Source organism: Onychomys torridus, chromosome 6, assembly GCF_903995425.1.
Source record: "Onychomys torridus chromosome 6, mOncTor1.1, whole genome shotgun sequence".
NCBI classification, from domain to species: Eukaryota; Metazoa; Chordata; class Mammalia; order Rodentia; family Cricetidae; genus Onychomys; species Onychomys torridus.
This window is the reverse complement of record NC_050448.1, coordinates 35,242,254-35,263,033: the sequence shown is the minus strand read 5'-3', so window position 1 is coordinate 35,263,033 and position 20,780 is coordinate 35,242,254. Positions and strand designations below refer to the sequence as shown.

Genomic DNA, 20,780 nt, shown 5'->3' with positions numbered 1-20,780 from the left:
GACTCCTGGTACCAACTTGTCTTGGGGTTTCTATTGCTGCAATTAAAGCAAGTTATGGAGGAAAGAGTTTATTAAGCTTTTATTTCCATATCACAGTTCATCATGAAGGGAAATCAGGACAAAAACTCAAATAGATCAGGAACCTAGAGGCAGGAGCTGATGCAGAGGCTGTGGAGGGGAGCTGCATGCTGGCTTGTTTAGCTTGGTTTCTTATAGAACCCAGGACCACCTGCCTAAGGGTGGCCCCACCCACAATGGGCCAAGCCCACCTACATCAATCGCTAATTAAGAAAATGCCCCCACAGGCTTGCCTACAGCCAGATCTTAGAGGGGGATTTTCTCAACTGGGGCTCCCTCCTTCCTGACACCTCCAACTTGTATCAAATTGACACAAAACTAACCAGGATACTTACATTCTATCAGCTGCCTTTTGGTTTGATTGACTGTTTCCTTTGCTGTATAGAAGATTTTTGTTTCATGAGGTCTCATTTATTGTCTTTTCACACTATTAGTTCTACCAATCCAAGAGCAGAAGAAATCTGCCTTCTGGTGATTTCTTTAGTTTCTTTCATCAGAGATTAAAATTTTTCATTGGAGAAGTCCTTCCTCTCCTTGGTTAGGCTTACTCTGGGGCTTATTTTTTTTTAAGGCTGTTGTGAAATGGACTTGTTTCCCTGATTTTTTTTCTCAGCATGTTTGTTATTGGTACAGAGAGTGAACATTGATTTCCTTATTAGTTTTGTTTCCTGACACTTTGTTGAAAATGTTATTTAGTTATAAGAGTGGTATGGGTGAGCCTTTAGGGTCTCACATACAGAATCATATCAACAGCAAACATAAATTCTCTGAATTATTTTCCTATTATATCTTTTTTTTTCCCTGTTTTACTGCTCTAGCCAAGATTTAGATGACTGTATTGAAGCTGGGTCAAGTCTCTACATGGGCTGGTCACTTCCTGCAGAGCCAGCAAGAAGACTGAGGTTGACAAGGGGTCCTGATGAGGCAGGTGGGGGCGTGAGTTTCCTATGGGGGAAGAAAGGAAAGGTCCCTAACCAGAAGTAAAGTCATCATGGAGTCCAGAATAAAAAAAACATATTGGGACCTAAGTGGCTTAAGGAGGAAAAATTAAAGGATAGTTAGCTTAGGGTTCTGGGGAAAGTGGGTGGGTTTTAGGCAGCCCCTGGAGAAGTTAGAGAGCAATTACTGGACAGAGTGTTGGCATAGCAATCCTAGAAATATGAGAAGGGTTTTAGGAAAGATCTCCATCCAGCTTTGGAATTGGAGAAGCACAGTAGGGATCTTAGGCACAAAAACATTCAGTATTGTGATCCTATGCAAAGAATGTGATCATGTTAACAAAACCAATTTGTCTTCAAAAATTCATGAAATTATTGATGAAAAAAACTACCTGGGAAATCAGTCAAATTCACCTTACTCTTAAAATCAGTTGAATCTTTGTTACATGATTATCTCAACAATTTGAGCACACCTGTCACTGGAAATTAGTTGATAAGTATTACAGAGATTTCTTGGTGCTGCTAGCCCTAACTTGATATTTTCAGGTACATGGAAGTTTCATTTTATTACAGGTCTTTAGATGTTTTAAAAGTTACTACATGTTTACCATAATTTTTTAAAGTCTTTTTAGGCTTCGTAAGACTTTGTTACCTTTATATCTTATAAGTGTTTCTTTTAGATAAGAGAGTAGTGTTGTTACTGTTAAACTATGAAGCCTCAAACTGCTCATAGGTTTTCACTTAAGAAGACAACAAGGGAAGAATGTCACAGGATTATAGCTTCTTTGAGTCTGGGTACTATTGCTGATGTAGACCTGACCTGTATCAGCACTTTTGAGGGTTCAATAGCTTAAAGAGCAGTGATAATCTGTAATATGCAGGTGTTGTGCCAAGCACTTTGACAGCAGCCTTATGCAGTACAAACCATTGGGAATCTCATTGTAACAGTGAAGAGAAATGTGGACATACATGCTCCATTTCACATAGCTAGCAGTTGTCAGATCTAGACCTCTAACCTAGGTTAGAACACTTAGAGGTGTGATCTCAGTCACAGTGCTTCACCAAACCCCATGGGGTCTGTAGGTGAACTTTTCTTTCCCACCCACCAATTCCAAAATAATCGACAAGGAGACTTATTATTAATTATAAATGCTTGACCAATAGATCAGGATGGTTACTAGCTAATTCTTATATTTTAAATTAACCCATATTTCTTATCTACCCTCTGCCACGTGGCAGTACCTCTTTCAACATGGTGTGATCATCTTGCTTCTCTCTGCTATTCTCATGACTCCTCAGATTCCACCCTACTTCTTCCCAGCATTTTCTCTGCCCTGGAAATCCTGCCTAGCTATCAGCCAATCAGCTTTTTATTAACAAAAAGTATTATTCCACAGCATTTCTCCCTTTCTGTATAAAAAAAGGAAGGTTTTAATTTTAACATAGTAAAATTATGTAAAAAAAAAAAAAAAAAAAAAAAAAAAAACACTTATCAAGTAAGAATTATAGCTAAAACATTCATTCCAGTTGTATTTTGCAAAATCAGGGAAAATATTCTATTATCTGTCTTTGTGAATCTAAAGTTTCATATCTAAGTTACCTTTCTACCATAACTAAGGAAAACTTTAAGTCTAATTATTTAGCCTTCAAATTCATCAAAGACCCCAGAAGGGTGAAATGGTACCTAATGACAGGGACATCTGGCTACCTGGACAGTCACCCTGGTTCTTCTGTAACATTTGGGCATCCGACTTTGGCTTACGGGCCTAGTATCTGACAGATATTTTTGAGAAGCAGAAAAGTTTTAAAGACTGTCTTACCTTGTCTTGGCAAAGTTTGGTAGTCGCCTTCTTTTGTGTCCTGCTGGTCCAGTTTGGACAGTGTACTGTCAGCAATTGAGGCAAGGGCAGTTTCTTTGCCTAAATGGCTAGCTTTGGCCATAAAGAAAGTAAATTTCATATGGAGTTTCTTTGATGCCCATCTTCTTTTTAAAAATAAATTGGAGCTGTCAGGAGCAGATATGTCTCACTGTCAAGAAAAGCCTTGTTTTAAAAACATTTTAAATGCCATACTCTGTAGGTTTTTGCAGTGTTTGAAGACCATCTATCCATCCAAATATATGTTTAACCTTGAAAACATACCTAAAATACAAGTTTTATTATAGATGACTAACTACTAATCTAATTTTGTAATGATACACTGTATTTATAAATGAGCTATATAAGCACAATACCTCAAATGAGAGTAGAAACATGCAGTATTAAAAAACTTTAAATTTATCTCAATAAAAAACCATACCGATGTAAAATATTTTGAGATTAATAGTTGTTTTAAAAATCTGCCCTTTTTCCATCATTTCTATATTATATTGCCCTTTTTCCTTCAGAAAGCAAGCCTTGAATGTAACTCCTTTGTTTAGCTTTTTCTCTGACTATGACCAATAGTAACTTGTAACCCCCCCCAAACAATGACAAACATCCATAATCTATTAAGTAACCAAAATCCACCTATACCCCATTTTTGGGGAATGTGGGTGTCGTTCTCTAGACTACTTCCTGTTCTCTGTGGGTACTGGTATCTTTGGGGGAACCATGAAAATCACGATAATTGTTAAGTCTGGACTGTAGTATCCTGTGAGGATGCATCATCTCAGCCAGCAGCCTTGAAGCTGTTTTGGATGCTGGATCACCTAGGCCATCTGTTTTATTGGTGTCTGTTCCCCTTGCTCTGAAAATACAAAAACTTCTAAAAGTAACATACATACCTGCATTAATACAAGTATCGACTGTGCATTGTATACAAGTCAGTCAAAGATGATTATTTGTTTTATGATTGAACAGGTAAAATACACATCAAATGTCTTGTAGTTCTAGGTTTATTTCTTTATGTCTGTAGCCAGGATTTCAGGGGGCCTTCACCAATCAAATCTGATTTACTTTAAACCCAGAATGAATCTTCAGCTTCTCATTTCCTGTAGAAATAAAAGCATAACCTCCCTCCCAAAGTAATATATATTTTGACTTCCATTTTGAAGTCAAGACATTTTAAATATTCATAGATTGGTTTAATCCAGCAATCTTATAATCCAGTGTGTTTTAGCAGCTGTTGTCTATTTATTAGCAATCAGAAAATCTGAAGACAACACAATAACATAGAATCCAGACTCTCTGTGTATTTTTCATCTTTACATGGCTTACTATATATTTTTGCTCTATTCCTTTTTTAAGGACTTTATGTTTAAACTATTTTTTAATCTATGACTGTTTCTACCCTTTCTCTCTTCTCTCCCAAACCTATGTATATTTTTTAAACACACTGTAACCCATTTAAAGGTTTTATCAGTCTGGATTTGTCTTTATTGCATAATTGTAACCTTTTCTGTCTGCATAAGGAAACAAAACCCCAAACCAGCCATGCATTGTCCTGGCAGGGATTGCACTGGCAGCTCAAGCTCACAGGAAGCGGCTGGGAGATGCCTCTCTGTACCACTGAGATATTGTGGGAACCCACCATGCTGCTTAGCTCATGGAGTGTTGGGAGGGCTCAGGCTGGCAGCTCAAGTACACTGACAGTGGCTGGGAGACACATCTTGGCATTGTGGCCAGCATGAGAGACATAAGACTAGGAAGCCGTTTCTTTCTCAAACTCTTTCAGGTTTTATGTACATGTAGGTGACAAACGTTTGGGCGCCATTTGTAGGTGGACTTTTCTTTACCACCTGCCAATTCCCAAAAAAACTGACAGGGATACTTAATATTAATTGTAAATGCTCAGCCAATAGGTAAGGCTGGTTACTAGCTAACTCTTAACATTTTAAATTAACCCATGTTTCTTATGTACTCTGCCGTGTGGTGGTGCCTTCTTTAAACACAGCACTATCATCTTGCTTCTCTCTGCTTTTCTCCTGACTCCTCAGACTTTGTCTTCCTTCTTCCCAGCATTCTCTTTGCCCTGAAAATCCTACCTAGCTATCAGCTTTCTATTAACAATGAGAGCAACACATTTTCACAGTGTACAAAAGGATTATTCCACAGCAGGGGTCACTGAAGGGTTTCACAATGATTCAGGGGTTTTTTGTTTTGCTTTTTTAAACCGGTAATCATTTGTGATTTTTTGCATTTCATTGATAAACTTCCAATACAAATTTTTCATACTTATATATTTCTCCTAGAATATGCACAGGGTACAATACTATTGATAAATGTTCCTATATGATATAGATAGTATGTTATAGGAAGGTTTGCCCATATTTGATAATGATGACAATGATGTGTTATTCAGAAATCTGTATTGTCATTTTTCATCTTACAGCACTGCCAAGCATGTGTCCATGTCTCGTGTGTGTGTGTGTGTGTGTGTGTGTGTGTGTGTGTGTGTGTGTGTTAGATGTCAGTTATCTTCCTTAGTTGTTTTTGACCAGAGTTTTTGAGACAGGGTTTCTCACTGGTCTTGAGCTCACAATTTGGTAAAACAGGCTGGTCAAGCAAACCCCAGGAACCCTCTTATCTCTACATCTTTGACGTTGGGCTTACAGAAGCATGTGACCTTGCCATGTTGTGCTGGGCTTTGTACACAGCTGCAGGAGACTGCAGCTTAAGTCTTCATGCTAGCACAGCAAGCACTCTATCAACTTAGCCATCTCCTCTATGTTTCTTTATCAACAAGAATTTTTGAGAGATGCAGGAAAAACATAAAATAATTTTACTGATAAATTACTTTCAAATTAAGAATTGTTTTTGTTTTTGTTAGGATTCCAATGAAATGGTATGCTTCATATTATTCTAAATCATAGAAGTTTTGATGATAAAACGAGTGCATCAGTATTTTCTCTTTTTTTGTTAACTTTATATGTTTGGAGCTAGATACCATAGGTCCTGTAGCTAGGAAATTCTTGGAGTTTAGAGAGTGATAACAGTTGGTAATAGTTCTAAGGTATCTTACAATTGATCAAGTCATTCTAAATGTATCCTCATTTAAGCTCCCAAGTTAATATGTGAGCATTAACATCTTTATTAATGAAAAACTAGAATTAGAACCATACAGCTTGAAGATGTTCAGTTCAGCTCTCAGTTTTCTGTTATTCCATTGTGTATTCTTTGTATGATGTCATACTTCATCTTGAGAAAGTAAATGGAGACACTAGATAAGGGCACATCATAGGTGAATTAAGGAGACAATGTGTGTTTTTAATCATCAGAAAGTTGTGACTTCAAGAATGAAGCTAAAGTATTTGACTTTGTTATCTTTAGAAAGAAGAAAAAGCATCGTGAGAGAGAAAGTGGAGAAATTTTTATGGCAAAATTAATATAATTTAAGATTATAATACCTTGGGCTGGAGAGATTGCTCAGAGGTTAAGAGCACTGGTTGCACTTCCAGAGGTCCTGAGTTCAATCCCCAGCAACCACATGGTGGCTCACAACCATCAATAATGAGATCTGGTGCGCTCTCCTGGATTGCAGGCATACATGCAGGCAGAACACTATATATGTAATAAATCTTTTAAAAAATTACAATACCTTTAGTCTCAAAAAAGGTATAAGAGCTCATTAAGAACAATAATTATCACAAGTTTAAATTTTCAACACTGAAATAGTTACTAAAGAAATTAACAAAAGAAGGGTTTGTGTTATGGAAAGGTAAGAAGTTTGGACTTGAGAATGTGATGTTCACATAGTTTGACTGAGTGGATTTCATCTATTTAAAGTACAAAGCAGGTTACAAGTACAGCTCTTCATTTTGTGGAAGTATTGCCACTACCCTGCTGAAAGAGAAACCATGTTTACCTTTATGAGTGTAGAAATGACAGCTTGACAAAGACAGTTCAAAAAAATAAGTATATAGTAATAAATGGGCATATTAATAATAAAATATACAGGCATTAAATGACAACATACATTGAAGATTTTCATGCTGTCAGTCACTATTTCTCATGCTTTGCATTTGAACTTAAATCATCTTGTGAATCTTTTTCTGTAAAATCAATCATTGTTGAGTGATGCTTGGAAGGTATTTATGAAATAAAGTTTGAAGTGCTATAAATTTTGAGAAATAAGCCTTTACAATAAGGAAATATAAATACTGATTATATTTTGGAAATTCATATTTTAAAATTGAGCAATATCCACATATGTTTGTCATGAGTTTAAGACTGAAGTTAAGATTTTTAAATGAAATTTATTTAAGTGTTGAATGAATATAAAAAAATAATGAGGGGTTGGGGATTTAGCTCAGTGGTAGAGCGCTTGCCTAGCAAGCACAAGGCTCTGGGTTCAGTCCTCAGCTCTGGCAAAAAAAAAAAAAAAGAAAGAAAGAAAGGAAAGAAAAGAATGAATTTCTATGTTACAAGTTAAGGCATGAAAGTTAAATAGCACTTTAACTATATATATATATATATATATATATATATATATATATATATATATATATATATATATATATATATATATATATATATATATATATATGCTTTAATATGAACTATCTTATGTTAGAGAAAACAATTTTAATGAGAGAACTAAAATACTAGTTTTCTATTCCCTTGGTGTGTTTTGTTATCTGTAGTTGGAGAGCTTCTCTCCAGCCCCCACCAAGCCCTGTTAGTCCAACAACCCACTTATAAAATAAACACACAGACATTTATATTATTTAAACTGCTTGGCCAATAGCTCGGGCCTATCACAGTCTAGCTCTTACTCTTATATTTAGCCCATTTCTATTAATCTATACTTTGCCACATGGCTTGTGGCTTACCTGTACCTTACATCTTTCTTGTCATAGCGGCAGCTGGCAGTGTTTCTCTTCCACTTCCCACAGTTCTCCTCCTCCTTGTCCCACCTACCCTATCCTTCCTGCCTGGCTACTGGCCAATTAGCACTTTATTTATTTTAACCAATCAGAGTAATACATTTGACATACAGAACATCCCACAGCAGTTGTCCCTCACTTCATTTTTTAGCATTATATTTTCTTTGGCAAATATTTATATATATGAAGAGAGAGAGAGATTTTAGAAAGTGGGGTGTGTGTGTCTGTGTGTGCATGCCACCTGGAAATCTGAAGACTTTGGAGAGTCAGTTCTTTCCTTCCACCCTGGAAGGAGAAAGTCTTGTTTCTGCTGGACTGCATAGCATGTGCAGGCTGACTGGGCAATGAGCTTCTGGGTGAATCTCCTGTCTTCACCTCAGAAGTGATGGAATTAACAGGTGCTTGCTACCGTGTCTGGCTTCTTTACTTGGGTTCCAGGGGTCAGGTTCTCAGGTGTAGCACAAGTTTTAAAAGTCTTATTAATAAAAACAAACCTGGATCCAGGTATTGGGGTGAATGCTGAAAGATCAGAGAGACAGAACACGCCACAGCTAACCTCACCTTGCCAAGTTCTCAGCTGATCTTGTTTCCTCAGACTGAAAGCCTCTTGAGTCCTCATCCGAATGGATCTCAGCTGAACTGCTCCTCAAAAGCCTAGAATCTTAACAGACTCTAGTTCCTGGTCCTCATGCCTTATATATCTTTCTTCTTCCTGCCATCACTGCCTAGGATTAAAGGCGTGTGTCACCATGCCTGGCTGTTTCCAGTGTGGCTTTGAACTCACAGAGATCCAGGCGGATCTCTGCCTTTGGAATGGTAGGATTTAAGATGTGTGCTACCACTGCCTAAACCTATGTTTAATATAGTGCCTGTTCTGTTCTTTGACCCCTAGATAAGTTTACTGGGGTGCACAATATATGGTGGGACACAATATCACCATACTCAGGTGCCAATTTTACGGCCATTTTACATGCATGATGGTGTAATGAGAAGGAAGTGGACATTTTTGTTTTGTTTTGTTTTTCCAGACAGGGTTTCTCTGTGTAGCTTTGTGCCTTTCCTGGAGCTCTCTTTGGAGACCAGGCTGGCCTCGAACTCACAGAGATCCATCCACCTGCCTCTGCCTCCCGAGTGCTGGGATTAAAGGTGTGTGTGTGCCACCATCGCCTGGCTAGGAAGTGGACATTTTGTATACATTTTATTGCAAGATTATTTGTTAAGCATGTGCAAAATATGTTGACCTGAGCACTTGTTTCTCTGATTTATGGTTATTTTTCATTTGTCATTTTATGAAAGATTACAAACTCCAGAGTCTACTCTAGTGTTTACCAAATAAACATGTCATAAACTTCCCAGTGTTTGCTTAAGTATTCCTTTTATCAGTGATGTTAGGTTTGCAAATGAACAGCGTGGAGGGTCAGGGAAGGAGAGGAAAGGACTAAGGGAAGGGAACTCAGCTGGACTACATTGTTGGCTTTGTGTATATGCTGTGCATCATGGGAACAGGCTTTATCTCAAGCCTTGGTGTTGTTTTCTGTCTTTCTCTGCAGGAGTGTGGTGGTGCCTGTAAAGAAACCACCTCCAGGTAGTCTAGCTGTCACTACTGTGGGAGCCACTGCTGCAGGAAGTGGGCTGCCAACAGGCAGTACCTCAAGTATATTTGCTGCCCCTGGAGCTACACCAAAAAGTATGATTAACACGACAGGTATCGTCCTTATAGACTTTTGTGAAGCTTCATCCTTTTTTCTCCATTTGCTGTATCTTCATTTTCCCATTTGTTCTCAACAACTCAAAAGCCCAGATCACTTAGAGTTAGCTTAGTTTTTAGTGTGCTGCAACAACTTCTCACAACTTGTTGCTGGTTCTTGGACACAGACACAGTGATCATTTCAGGAGACAGTACTGGTTTTTGTTTTGAGTTTCCCAAGACATCATAGTCTACTTTTTGTTTTGAGTTTCCCAAGACATCATAGTCTACTTTCAAGGTACAGTCAGAGTATTTGAATACATTTGGGGAGCAAAAGCTGATTTAGATACTAGAGAGTGACAGGTGGAAAAAAAACTTATAAAGCATGTGAAAGTGTATCAAACATGTTAGTGCTAGAAAATGGATTTTTTGGATTGAACCCTAAGGTGTATCCTTTGCTAAATCCTTCAAGTTTTTTAAGGCAGAATTCTCTAAGAACCTTGATGATATGCAAGAGCCTCAACTTTGTAAACAGAGCATATGAATAGGGACCATTGCCTCACACTGAATTAATTTATATTCTTAGGTTATAACTGTATCCAATTCATTGTCCAGCTATTTCCTATGATTCTAGAAATCAAAAATTCCAATTTAAAATCTGACTAAAATCAATCTCTCCCCCGTTCTCTGTCTGTCTCTCTCTCTCTCTGTCTCTCTCTCTCTTTCTCTCAAATTTCCAGAAATGTTCCTGTTGATTATTAGCTAAATAAATCCTTACCCAAATCTTTGTGATTCCATTTTAGGTATTTATACAACGCAAGATGATCCCTGACTTTCCTTCCCTGACTATAGTAGTCTTCTGTTCTCCAAACTGTATAGCCTTGAACTTTTCCATTTATTATCATTACTTAGATTCTTCCCATTTCTATTGATTTTGTAGCTCCTTTTTGTGCTTTCTGTATCTATCTTGTTTATCATGCCACCTGAGTCTGACATATCATGAGCCACACATTTATGGGTGTAGTAAGTAGAACACTCTCTTAAGCATATATACTTGTCTCAATCATTGAGCAGCATTAATGGCATTTTAAAATTTGTAAGTTTATTTTTTCGGTTTTAAAAATATAACAGTGTAGTAGAATCTGTACTTAGTGATGTCTAGTAAATAAAGTCCTTATCTTTCTTATGACTGCAGTAAAATGAAAAGACTAAATCACCTTTTGTCTTTGTACAAGACAAGTTATGCTTTCTTATAATTTTGTTTTAAAAATTAGTGATTGGTATATAAGCGTATAAGTTTTTGATAATATAAAATATATTACAGTAAAAATTAAAATTAAGCAATAAACATCCTCCTTAATATTTGATCATATAAAGAGAGATATAAATGTGAGCTAGCATTTGTGCTGGGCACAGTATACAGTTTAGATATCGGCACATGGCACTGTACAGATGTTATAGTGGAAATCCAATGAGCAGCTCACTTTGTTGGAATTAGCATAGGATATAATACTTAGGAACACTAGATGTCCCTCATCTCCTTTGATATACTCACATGACATATTACAGAAAAATCTCTACAATGGCATTTTTATATCATTGAGGAGAACTAATTATTTTAAAATCAGGTACTGTTGTCAGTATAGGACGTCTGAAGCAATCATTTTTATCAAAGTCAGAATTTAATGCTGCAAAATGACAAATTAATGCTCCCAGTGCTCTGAAAATATGCCTTAGATCATGAGGTCTAAGAACATTACAACATAGCAATAAATATGGGAACAAAATTTTCACATTTAAATTTGCATTGTTTTATTAGCCTTATTTAATCTAGATTTTTTTCATCTGTTGATGTCTTTCATTTATACCCATTTGTAGCATGTAATTTTGTTAGATTAACATAAGTTAACTGGATTTTAATGTAATATCCATTACTTAAAATCATGGAATTTATTAGTATACTAATGAACAAATAAATTTTAAATTGTCAAATTCTTGTTAGAAATTCTGATGAGTTGTTCTTTGAAAATCAAATAGAAATGAAGTAATAAAGGTGTTTTTTTTCTAAATAAATTTATATTTGAAACTAAAATTATTATTTTGGAAACAGGTGCTGTGGATTCAGGGTCCTCCTCCTCTTCCTCCTCTTCTAGTTTTGTGAATGGTGCTACCAGCAAAAATCTTCCAGCTGTGCAAACTGTAGCCCCAATGCCAGAGGATTCAGCTGAGAACATGAGGTATGCATAGGGATTCGTTACTGTTACCCGTTTTACTCTCCCTTTTTAAGACACAGTGAAATATTCAGTGGTAGGTACATACATGGTAAACATTCTTGGGAATGTCAGTTAGGTACATACTCTTAATGTATTTGTTTCTGCCTAACCATGGTACATGGAGAAATTACTAAAAGTCAGTGTTATATTTTCACTTGCAATTTGAAGGGTTTTGATTAAAACTACTTACAGAGATTTTAATTCTCTGTAGTATAGCATATATTATCATTTCCAATAATAGTTCAAATGTGTAAAGATGGCACAGTAGAAATTGATCATCTCTGAGTGATAGCACTTTAAACTATTAGCTTTGAAAATAAGTCTTGTGTAATTTTATTTAATATGTATCATTGTAACTCAAATAGCCAACACTTATTTTGCTTATTATGGTAAGTGATAACTCATAGAATGTACTGCCCCTCATATGAAGTTTATAAACATTTATAATTTTCCAGTTTTTATCTATTTCAAATAAAGCTTTTATGTAAATGACAGTATGGATATCTGTTATTGTCTGAGTGCGTGCTGTGCTACTGTGCATATCTGTTAGGCAAATAAAAGATTATAGTGGAATTGCTGCCCAGCCTTTCTGTGTACTGTGACTGGAGTATGCCGAGTGAATTTTTTGTGCATTTGTCAGAATTTACAGACTCGGTAGCTGAAAATAGAATGCCAGTTCACTCTTATCTTGGCCATTTTGCAGGGTTGGTTTTTTGGGTTTTTTGGGGTTTTTTTTGTCATTTTCTTTATCAATATGGCTTGTTTGGATCAATAAAAGATATATATTTGGTGAAATTCACAGTACCATTTTTTGGTGTGATTGCCTCTTGTGTAGTATAAGTATTTGCTTACATTTCTCCACTCTTTCTATTGAGTTTTGTAACCAGCGGCTTTTTAATAAAAACAGGGATAAGAAGATGGCCATCCCTCATTTGAAGACTTCTTTGTACCATAATTCTCCACTTCTGTCACCAGTTATGTCCTTATATTCTTGTCTTAAGTTTGACCCTCAGTTCTGCTCTATCTGCACACCTTCTACACAGCTGACAAAATTGTCTTCAGACTTAATAATGACAGTAAGGGCCTTGAGAGAGGTCTTTGGGTCAGAGTTCTTTCTGCTCTGTATTCTCTTGGAACTTTAGAATCAGAGTTAAAACACCAACTGCGAAAATAAGTGTGCATTTTCCCATAGAATGGAAATAGTCTTCCAAGACCATTCTGTAGTGTGCTGGACCTTTTGTTCCTTTTCCGTGTTTTCATTTCCATACTGAACAGCAAATACTCCTTTCAGAATATGAGGGTTTTTTTTTTAAAACTAATGGTTCTTAGCAATGATTCTTATTTTGCTTTGTATAAATCTTAGTATGTTTCTGATTTTATTCAGTTTTAAGGAGTTAATAATTTGTGTCTCTATTTTTCTCAAGTTAATTTTCATTTCAGCTTCATTGAGATGATTTTTTTATGTTGCTGAAACTCAGTAAAATTGATCAGAATGCACATTTTAATGAGTTTTTGTAGTTTATAGTGTGGTAAAACCACATTGCAAATTAGGGTGAAAGAAAATATAATTGTCACCTTAGAAATTTCCTCATTTCTACATGTAATTTACCCCATATCTGTGACCAGTAAACACATAAGTGCTTTTCAGCTTTACATTTTAGATAATACATTCAAAGGTTTTAAAAAGGATGAGATCATATGATATGTACTGTTTTTTGTCCTTCTTTCACTTGGCTTATTGATGTGTTGATTCATTTATCTCTTTGTTTTTGACTGTTCTTTGCCTATTTAGTACTAAGTATTATTCCATTTTGTGACTCACAATGAATTTATCTGTTTATTCAATGATAGACCTTGGAGTTTTTCCAATTTTGGCATGTTACAAATAATGATTTAGAAAATCCTAAGTCTTGGGATTCCCAATACATTTCCTTTTATTTCTGTTGAGTAAACAATTAAGAATAAAATCACTGTTAGGGTAGTAAGTAAATGCTTAATATTATGAGAAAATGCTGAGCCATTTTGCAAAGTAGCTGTCATTGCACTTTCTGGGGCAATGTCTGAAACATCCCATGCTCTGCATTGTCAGTACTTGCTATTGTCACATTTATAATGGTGGGATAATTAGATCTTGTTTGTTTACTGCTACCTGCTGAGGGTTTGGCCTGTGTTTATGGGTCATTGAACTCTTTCATTTGTCTTCAAGTGGATTTTTTATTACAATATGCAGGAGTTACTAGTATACTCTGCATAGATGTCCTTTGTCGGCTACAGGCATTCCATTGCCTCATTCTATAGACTGTTAAGAGCAAGAACACTCTAATTTCTGTGAAGTTCATTGCCTCAAATAGTCTTTGTGATTTATGACTTCTATAATAACTAAGTTATCTTTTTCAACCCCCAATGTCTTGTACTCTTACTTTACCCCCTAAAAGTCCTGTATCTTCCCCATTAATGGCTAGGTTCCTGATCTATTTGATGTAATTTTAGATAAACAGCTGGGTAAACTTGGAGATTTGCTCTTAGATACAGTGGTTCAAAATTTGTTTTATCTGTTTCTTAAAACAAACAAAATTGATGATATTTACATTATGGCTGTATTGATCTTGTAGTCTTGTGGAGCATTATTAGTATCTACTACTGACTATTAGTTATTAATGTTCATCAGCACTGTCCATCATGCATTGAGATGTTGTGGTTTTTATTGTAACAATCCTGAACTTTGTAATGTTCCTTTAAAAATAGCTTCCATGTCTTTGATGATGTTCTGAGTTAGGATTTCTCTTTTTCTTCCTTCTAGTACTTGTATTGGGTTAATGGAGTTTTCTTTTTCTTTCTCCCAGCTTCTCTCCATTGTTGATTTGTTTGCTTCAGTTTTAAATACTTTAGGTTTTTATGCTGGAATTTTAAACTAGCGCAGTTGTGTGGTATTATTTTCTTATAATGGTTCATAGTGGCCTGTTCTTGCAACCTTTGATCATTGTGCATCTTACTTATAATAGTTTAGTGGAGCTAAATTGTGGCAAAGAGGTATAGCACTTACCAAGCATGCATTCTGCTGTGGGATTCAATCCGCAACATGCAAATAAAATAAAATTAAAATAGATAGATAAATCAAAAGGAGCAACATGTTGCTATTGTTTTGTCCAAGACAGTCAGTTTACCTGTATTTATTATTTCTACAACTCTTAATTTACATAAATCTAGGGTTTTGTCAGGAATCATTCTCTATACTGGAAGAACTTCCTCAAACAGTTCAAATTTGAGCTTAAAATATTTCTCCAACATTTGTTGTTTGGAAAAGCCCCTAGTTTTACCTTCATTGCCTAAAGATTTTCTGACCAATAACAGAGTTGTTGATTTTTATGTTTTGCAAATAGATTTGAAATACACTTTATTTTATGTCTTCAGACTTGCAGGGTTATTCTGAAGAGAACGCCATTCTTTGTTCTGTGAAGTGAGCCTTTAGTCTCTGCTTTCCTCAAACTTCTTATTATCTGCATTATAATATTTTATTGTGACAAATTTGGGTTATTTACTATTAAAATTCTACAAAGTGTTTTATGTCTCTTGGGTGTGTGCTTTCAGTAACTTTTACTGTTTGTGGAAAGTTCTTAACTGATGGCCATTTATTTCTTTTGCTGTGTCTTTCATTTCCTTAGTATTGTGTTGTGGCCACATCAAATTTACAGAAATCTAGTACTTTGTAACAATATCTGTTTTTTAATTCCCTCAGGCAGGCTTCAAGTCTAACATACTCAGACTGGCTTCATAGCTGGACCACATTCTTATAGAGACTAGAATTACATCCAGATTATCTGAGGCTGTAAACAAATTCAACTCTTATCAGATAGGACTCACGGACCTGTTACTTTCCTTGTTGTCTGTCCGGGCTGTACTTGGCACTCAGCATTTCCCCTTTTCCCTGCATGTGGCTTGCTATACTCAGAACCAGTAGAGTGTGTCAGGTGCTTCCCATTCTGGATTGCTGCTCCTCTTCTGATTCCTCTGTCCTCTCTTCTTCCTTTTCAGTGCTTCTTCTGGAGCCACAGAAGTGTCCCGTAGTCCATGTGTTTAGACTGAGCACAACTACAGGGTACTCTCCCTGTCTTAGTGTACATACTCTTTATTTGACTTGCAAAGACACCTTTGACATGATACTTGGCCTATCCCTAGGTCCCAGAGGCTGTGGTTCAGGTATCTTTGGACCTTATTATTTAGCAACACCATAAGAAATTAGTTCTTACTGTCCCAAAGCTCTTGAATTCCTGTGTGATAAAATACTTAAAATCATATCTTTCAACTGTTAAAAATGTGGTGTGTGTGTGTGTTGTTGCTTTATTAACTAAAATCATCATATTATGTAATTAGAACTTAACACTTTTTAACTGTAATGCTGTATCTCTTGAACAAATTCTCCTATCCTCCCTCTCCTGTCTCTAGCCTGTATAACCATATTCAGCTCACAATTTCAATACGGCTGAGTTCTTTAGGTTCTTCATGTGTGAAATCATACAGTATTTATTCTGTACATGATCTATCTCATGTTGCACATTGTCTTGCAAGCCTATCCGTGTTTGTTGCAGATGACAGTTAGTGACAGAATAGTACATATTCTACATATGGTCTAGATACCACCCCTTCTGTATACCTTCACCTATTGACAGACACTTAGGTTAGTTTCATATAGCTTTTGTCAACAATACTACAGGAAGCATGAAAGTGGTTAAAGTCACTGATTCTTCACCTGGTTTACTTGACTCTGTTGATTCATCTAATGAAAGCATATTGTCCCTTTTAACTATATTTTTCATTTCTACCATTGACTGAGATTTACATGCTTTTGCTTCTTTTGTAATACTCCTTCCTCATTTGTGCTGGCTGTCTTGCCATGTCTTAATTCTTACAGATGGTACATAATGTTTGCTTTAGATTCCTAGGGAGTCCTAGAATCAGATTTGCTTATGATCCTGGTTCTATTAGCTTATCTCTGTTTTGTTTCTTCTGCTGCTTTGAATACATTGTAATTTTGGTTGAAAATGAAATAATTGTGGATATGATGTTGGCATCTTAGTAGCATTGACACCTGAAATATGCCCTGTTCTACTTATGCCAGGTTTTTAGAAGCCAAATCATCCTAGTTTAGAGATTAGCAGAATTTTATTTTGGTTTTGGTTATTCTCTGTGAACTGTAACTCTCTGACCCTCTGTCTTTACCTGTTACTTGAATGGGTTTTGTCAATCGTTCTCAGTCTTCTTCCCTCTTTGTAGGCTGCTTGGGTGTTGTCTTTCAGAGAGCTTCAATACTCTGTAACCCCTTCTACAGTCATAGACTGCTAGTCTTTCACTGAGTACTTGCATGCCCAGTGTTCAGGGGCCTGGGCTTCTTGTTGTCCTGGTTCAGACTCAGTCATAGGCAGATAGAGAATCTCACATGGATTCTGACTACTCAGTGATGGAATATTGAAATGTTGAGGTCTCAAGATATTTTCTTACCCCATCCCTGGTGCAGAGAATTTTGCTGTTCTGGCACTAGCAATGTTTAGGTTTTCTTTTGTGTCATGAATTGGCAGGATTGCCAGCTTTCCCACAGCCTCCATGAGACTGTTACCTTGTTATCTGGAGGAGATGGAGAATGATTCCAAGCTATGCTTTGTGCCTTCTTGCCACACTTATTGGAACATCTCAGCTTACAGAAGCAAAGGAAGTTTCTTCCATCTTGTACATTCTATCCAGTCTTCTCTTATCTATTGGTGAGGCTTATAGAAAACGGTTTGAATATAATTTTAGGATCCTGCTGTGTTTACCACTCTGAGAATTTTACTCTCCCATATTATAATGCTTCAACTTCAGAAATTTCAAATGTTAGCTGAAAGGTTATGACCATCTCACATAGTGCCTTATGTTTCTTCTTCCTCAGCTTTCACCAGCTAAGCAAGTTCCTGTATCTTTTTCCTGTTGAGAAGTTCTTCTTTTTGATTTCAGGTTCAAGGCTAGTAGCTACCTGGTAGAGTTTATATGCTCTTGTATCAGAATAGGATTCTGTCTATTGTGTGGCTTCCTGTGTGGTTACTTCCTATGTGTGCTACTCTGGGTTTCTGCATCACAAATAGATGTCCTTTATTTCTTCTGAAGAAGTCAAGTTATTTGTTGACTTTTTAACTTAATTTTACAAAATTACCTATGGACTGAATGCTGTTCTAAAAGCATACTAAATTACTATCTCAGGAAGGAGCTTCAGAAGCAAAGCAGGGCGTTATGTTTGGCTTACTGGGGAATGTTCTGGATAAGACCACCTATAAAGGCTTGGAGAGTGAGAATTAGTCTGCAAGAAAAGTGAAACAATTTCAGGACACTGCTTGGGAAAGAGCCTGCACTGCAGTAGCCTCAAGAGAGGTAACATCTCCAGTCAAATCAAGGCTCGGTCTCTTTACTTTTCACTGACCAGCATTGGGTGTGGCCTTGGGTGAAGCAGCCTCCCTTCTGGGGGTGCTCTATAGCTCTGCCAGAAGAAGAGTCACTTACACAGCTCCTGTGACGTTACTGTCTGGGAATAATTTGTTTTTAGGACGTTTTATTACAACTTGTCTATCAGTGATTTAAAGCACAAATATCCTGGCCCTTTATATTACTGGGCTTGAGTCTCAGTTAATGGTTTATTTTTTTGACTTTATATTTTTGTTTCACTATAGGGAAGTTTGATGATATTTTGTTCAACTAGTTGACTTGAAAAGAGGAATTGCTGCATTTCCATGTTCAGTTATTTCCTTTCCATCTACCAAACATCCAATTAACAATTTCCAAAAATGCACTCCAAAAGCTTTTATAATTATTTAAATACATCCCTAACAGGCATCATGTTTCTTAAAACATGAAAAATATTTACTTAGAATTTAGTTTATATTATAAAGTAATAAACTTCTTATATGGAAGAATTCTGTTCAGCCTCAGATTTCTTAATCTTGGGTAATTCTATCTACTTTCTTAATGTGTACATTGTGCTCTTAAAATATATATTATTCTGTTTGGAAGAAATCAGGAGAAATGTCAGCTTTCTATTTTATAAGATTGTGGAAAAATAAAATAAGCACACATTTCTTTTCTACAGCATGATGTTTTGCTTAGTGGTAGCAACCCTTACAGCTTAAAAACTTTGACTGTATGTTACTGATTCTGAAATTTCTGATCTGTTTATCCATCAGCTCTCTAGTATGCTTACTCATGTTTCACAGCAGTAATTGAATGAAAGCCTGATAAAGTGTTTAAAGGCAGGGCTTGTCAGTTCCTAGTCATAACATGTAGCTGATTAGACAACCTTGGATGGCTTTTCTACCATAATACTCTTTCTATGTATTTTCTTAAACAAACCATTTCATTTACCTATGTCTGCATTCCCTAATTCATATAGGAACATTTAATTGTTTAAGTGTTTCTACCACAGAATTCCCTAATTAAATTATTTTCTATCTGCTGTATCTTCTGGGTACTTTACATAATACAGTTACTTACGTTAGCTTTAGATTCTGTTGTTATAAGTGCCCATTCCTTTTTTATTTTAAGGATTTAAGAATTTTACAAAACAAAATTATTAATTTTTCTTTATGAAATTATGCTAAGTAGCTAGGCAGTGGTGGCGCATGCCTTTAATCCCAGCACTCAGGAGGCAGAGCCAGGCGGATCTCTGTGAGTTCAAGGCCAGCCTGGGCTACCAAGTGAGTTCCAGGAAAGGTGCAAAGCTACACAGGGAAACCCTGTCTCGAAAAACAAAACAAAACAAAAAAAATTATGCTAAGTAACTACAATACTACAAAAGAACTGACATTGAGAGTAAATCAAGCTTATAATTTTATGAAGTAGCACAATTATAATAATGGAATTTAATAATATGTCTAATGTACAAAATGAGTGTGGGTAATCACAGGTTTTCTAGAAATAGAAAATATGGCATGTTTCCATGTACTTTTTCATAGGTCTTCCCCATTCACCTGACATTCTTCTTAAAATCACCATGACCTTGGATGTAGATGTAGCTTGAGGTCAAATCTTTGTTCAGAAACATTTAATAAGTATTGTAGCCACAGGTTTTTAGACACTGTTTTCTCCCACAGCTTAATTGTGTTTTATTTCTATAAAATCCTTAGAATTTACTGAGACTTTAAAAATACATGGAAAAAAATAACCAGGTTGGTGTAGTGGTACACACCTTTGATCCCAGCACCTCAGAGATAAAGGCAAACAGCTCTCTGTGAGTTCAAGGCCAGCCTGGTCTACTGGCTGAGTTCCAGGACAGCCAGAGGTACTTAGTGAGACCCTACATCAAAAGAAAAAGAAAAAGAAAAGAAAGTACCTAATTGTGTTTTTTAAAAAAACAAAAAAAAAAAAAACAACAACAAAAAAAACAGCATTATTAAGTACTTGTACTGCAGGCCACATTGTTTTATTATTAGATTTCCTATAGACTATAGACCTATAGACTCCCATCTGAAGCATTATTACCTCATTTGAAGGTTTTATTGTCTTCTCTTTAACAATAACAAAATTATTGTTAAAATGGTTGATAAACAGCTTCAGTTGCGGGCATTATTTTCAATATGGAAATCATTGGTGCTCTTTCTTAAGAGTTTTTGCTCACTATCCAGAAAAGGAGCCAACTTCAAAGGAGCCACTGATCTGGCCTCATGAGCATCTCTAGTGTTTAGTTCAAGTAAAGAGTAGAGAAAGGAAAGAGAAGTCAGAGGCTTAAACAGTTTGGTTCCAGCCTGGGGTATGTTCTTTACTCAGGGCAAGCACTTCCCTGTGCATTAAAAGTTGCTAAAGTGTAATTGGAAGACTGGGGTGCCATTTCTGTAGTCACTGCACTTTTGTATTCTGTGCACCAAAAGAATGGTTTTTTTTGTAAATGAAGTAAACTCTCAGAAAAACTGAAAAAGTACTAATATTCCCCCTAAAGTAAATAAAGCATGATGCTATTTCTTGCACAGTAATTTGCTTAAAAGTAT

At 36.1% G+C, this 20,780-nt stretch overlaps 1 protein-coding gene and 1 non-coding gene across 6 annotated transcripts in view; both read left to right on the top strand.

Annotated features, from left to right (window-relative positions):
* Nbea (neurobeachin) overlaps positions 1-20,780 on the top strand; it is a 551,973-nt gene that overhangs the window by 207,584 nt on the left and 323,609 nt on the right. For 4 of the 5 annotated variants that reach the window (XM_036189952.1, XM_036189948.1, XM_036189951.1 and 1 more), the window contains 2 exons: positions 9,372-9,526; positions 11,619-11,745. In XM_036189952.1, the coding sequence (XP_036045845.1) occupies positions 9,372-9,526; positions 11,619-11,745 (282 nt within the window). The remainder of the gene's footprint in view (positions 1-9,371; positions 9,527-11,618; positions 11,746-20,780) is intronic. The other variant, XM_036189950.1, reaches the window with a different exon arrangement.
* On the top strand, positions 6,725-6,839 carry LOC118586452. Its single transcript, XR_004945337.1, has one exon. It is a non-coding gene; the product is annotated as a small nucleolar RNA SNORA69 (small nucleolar RNA).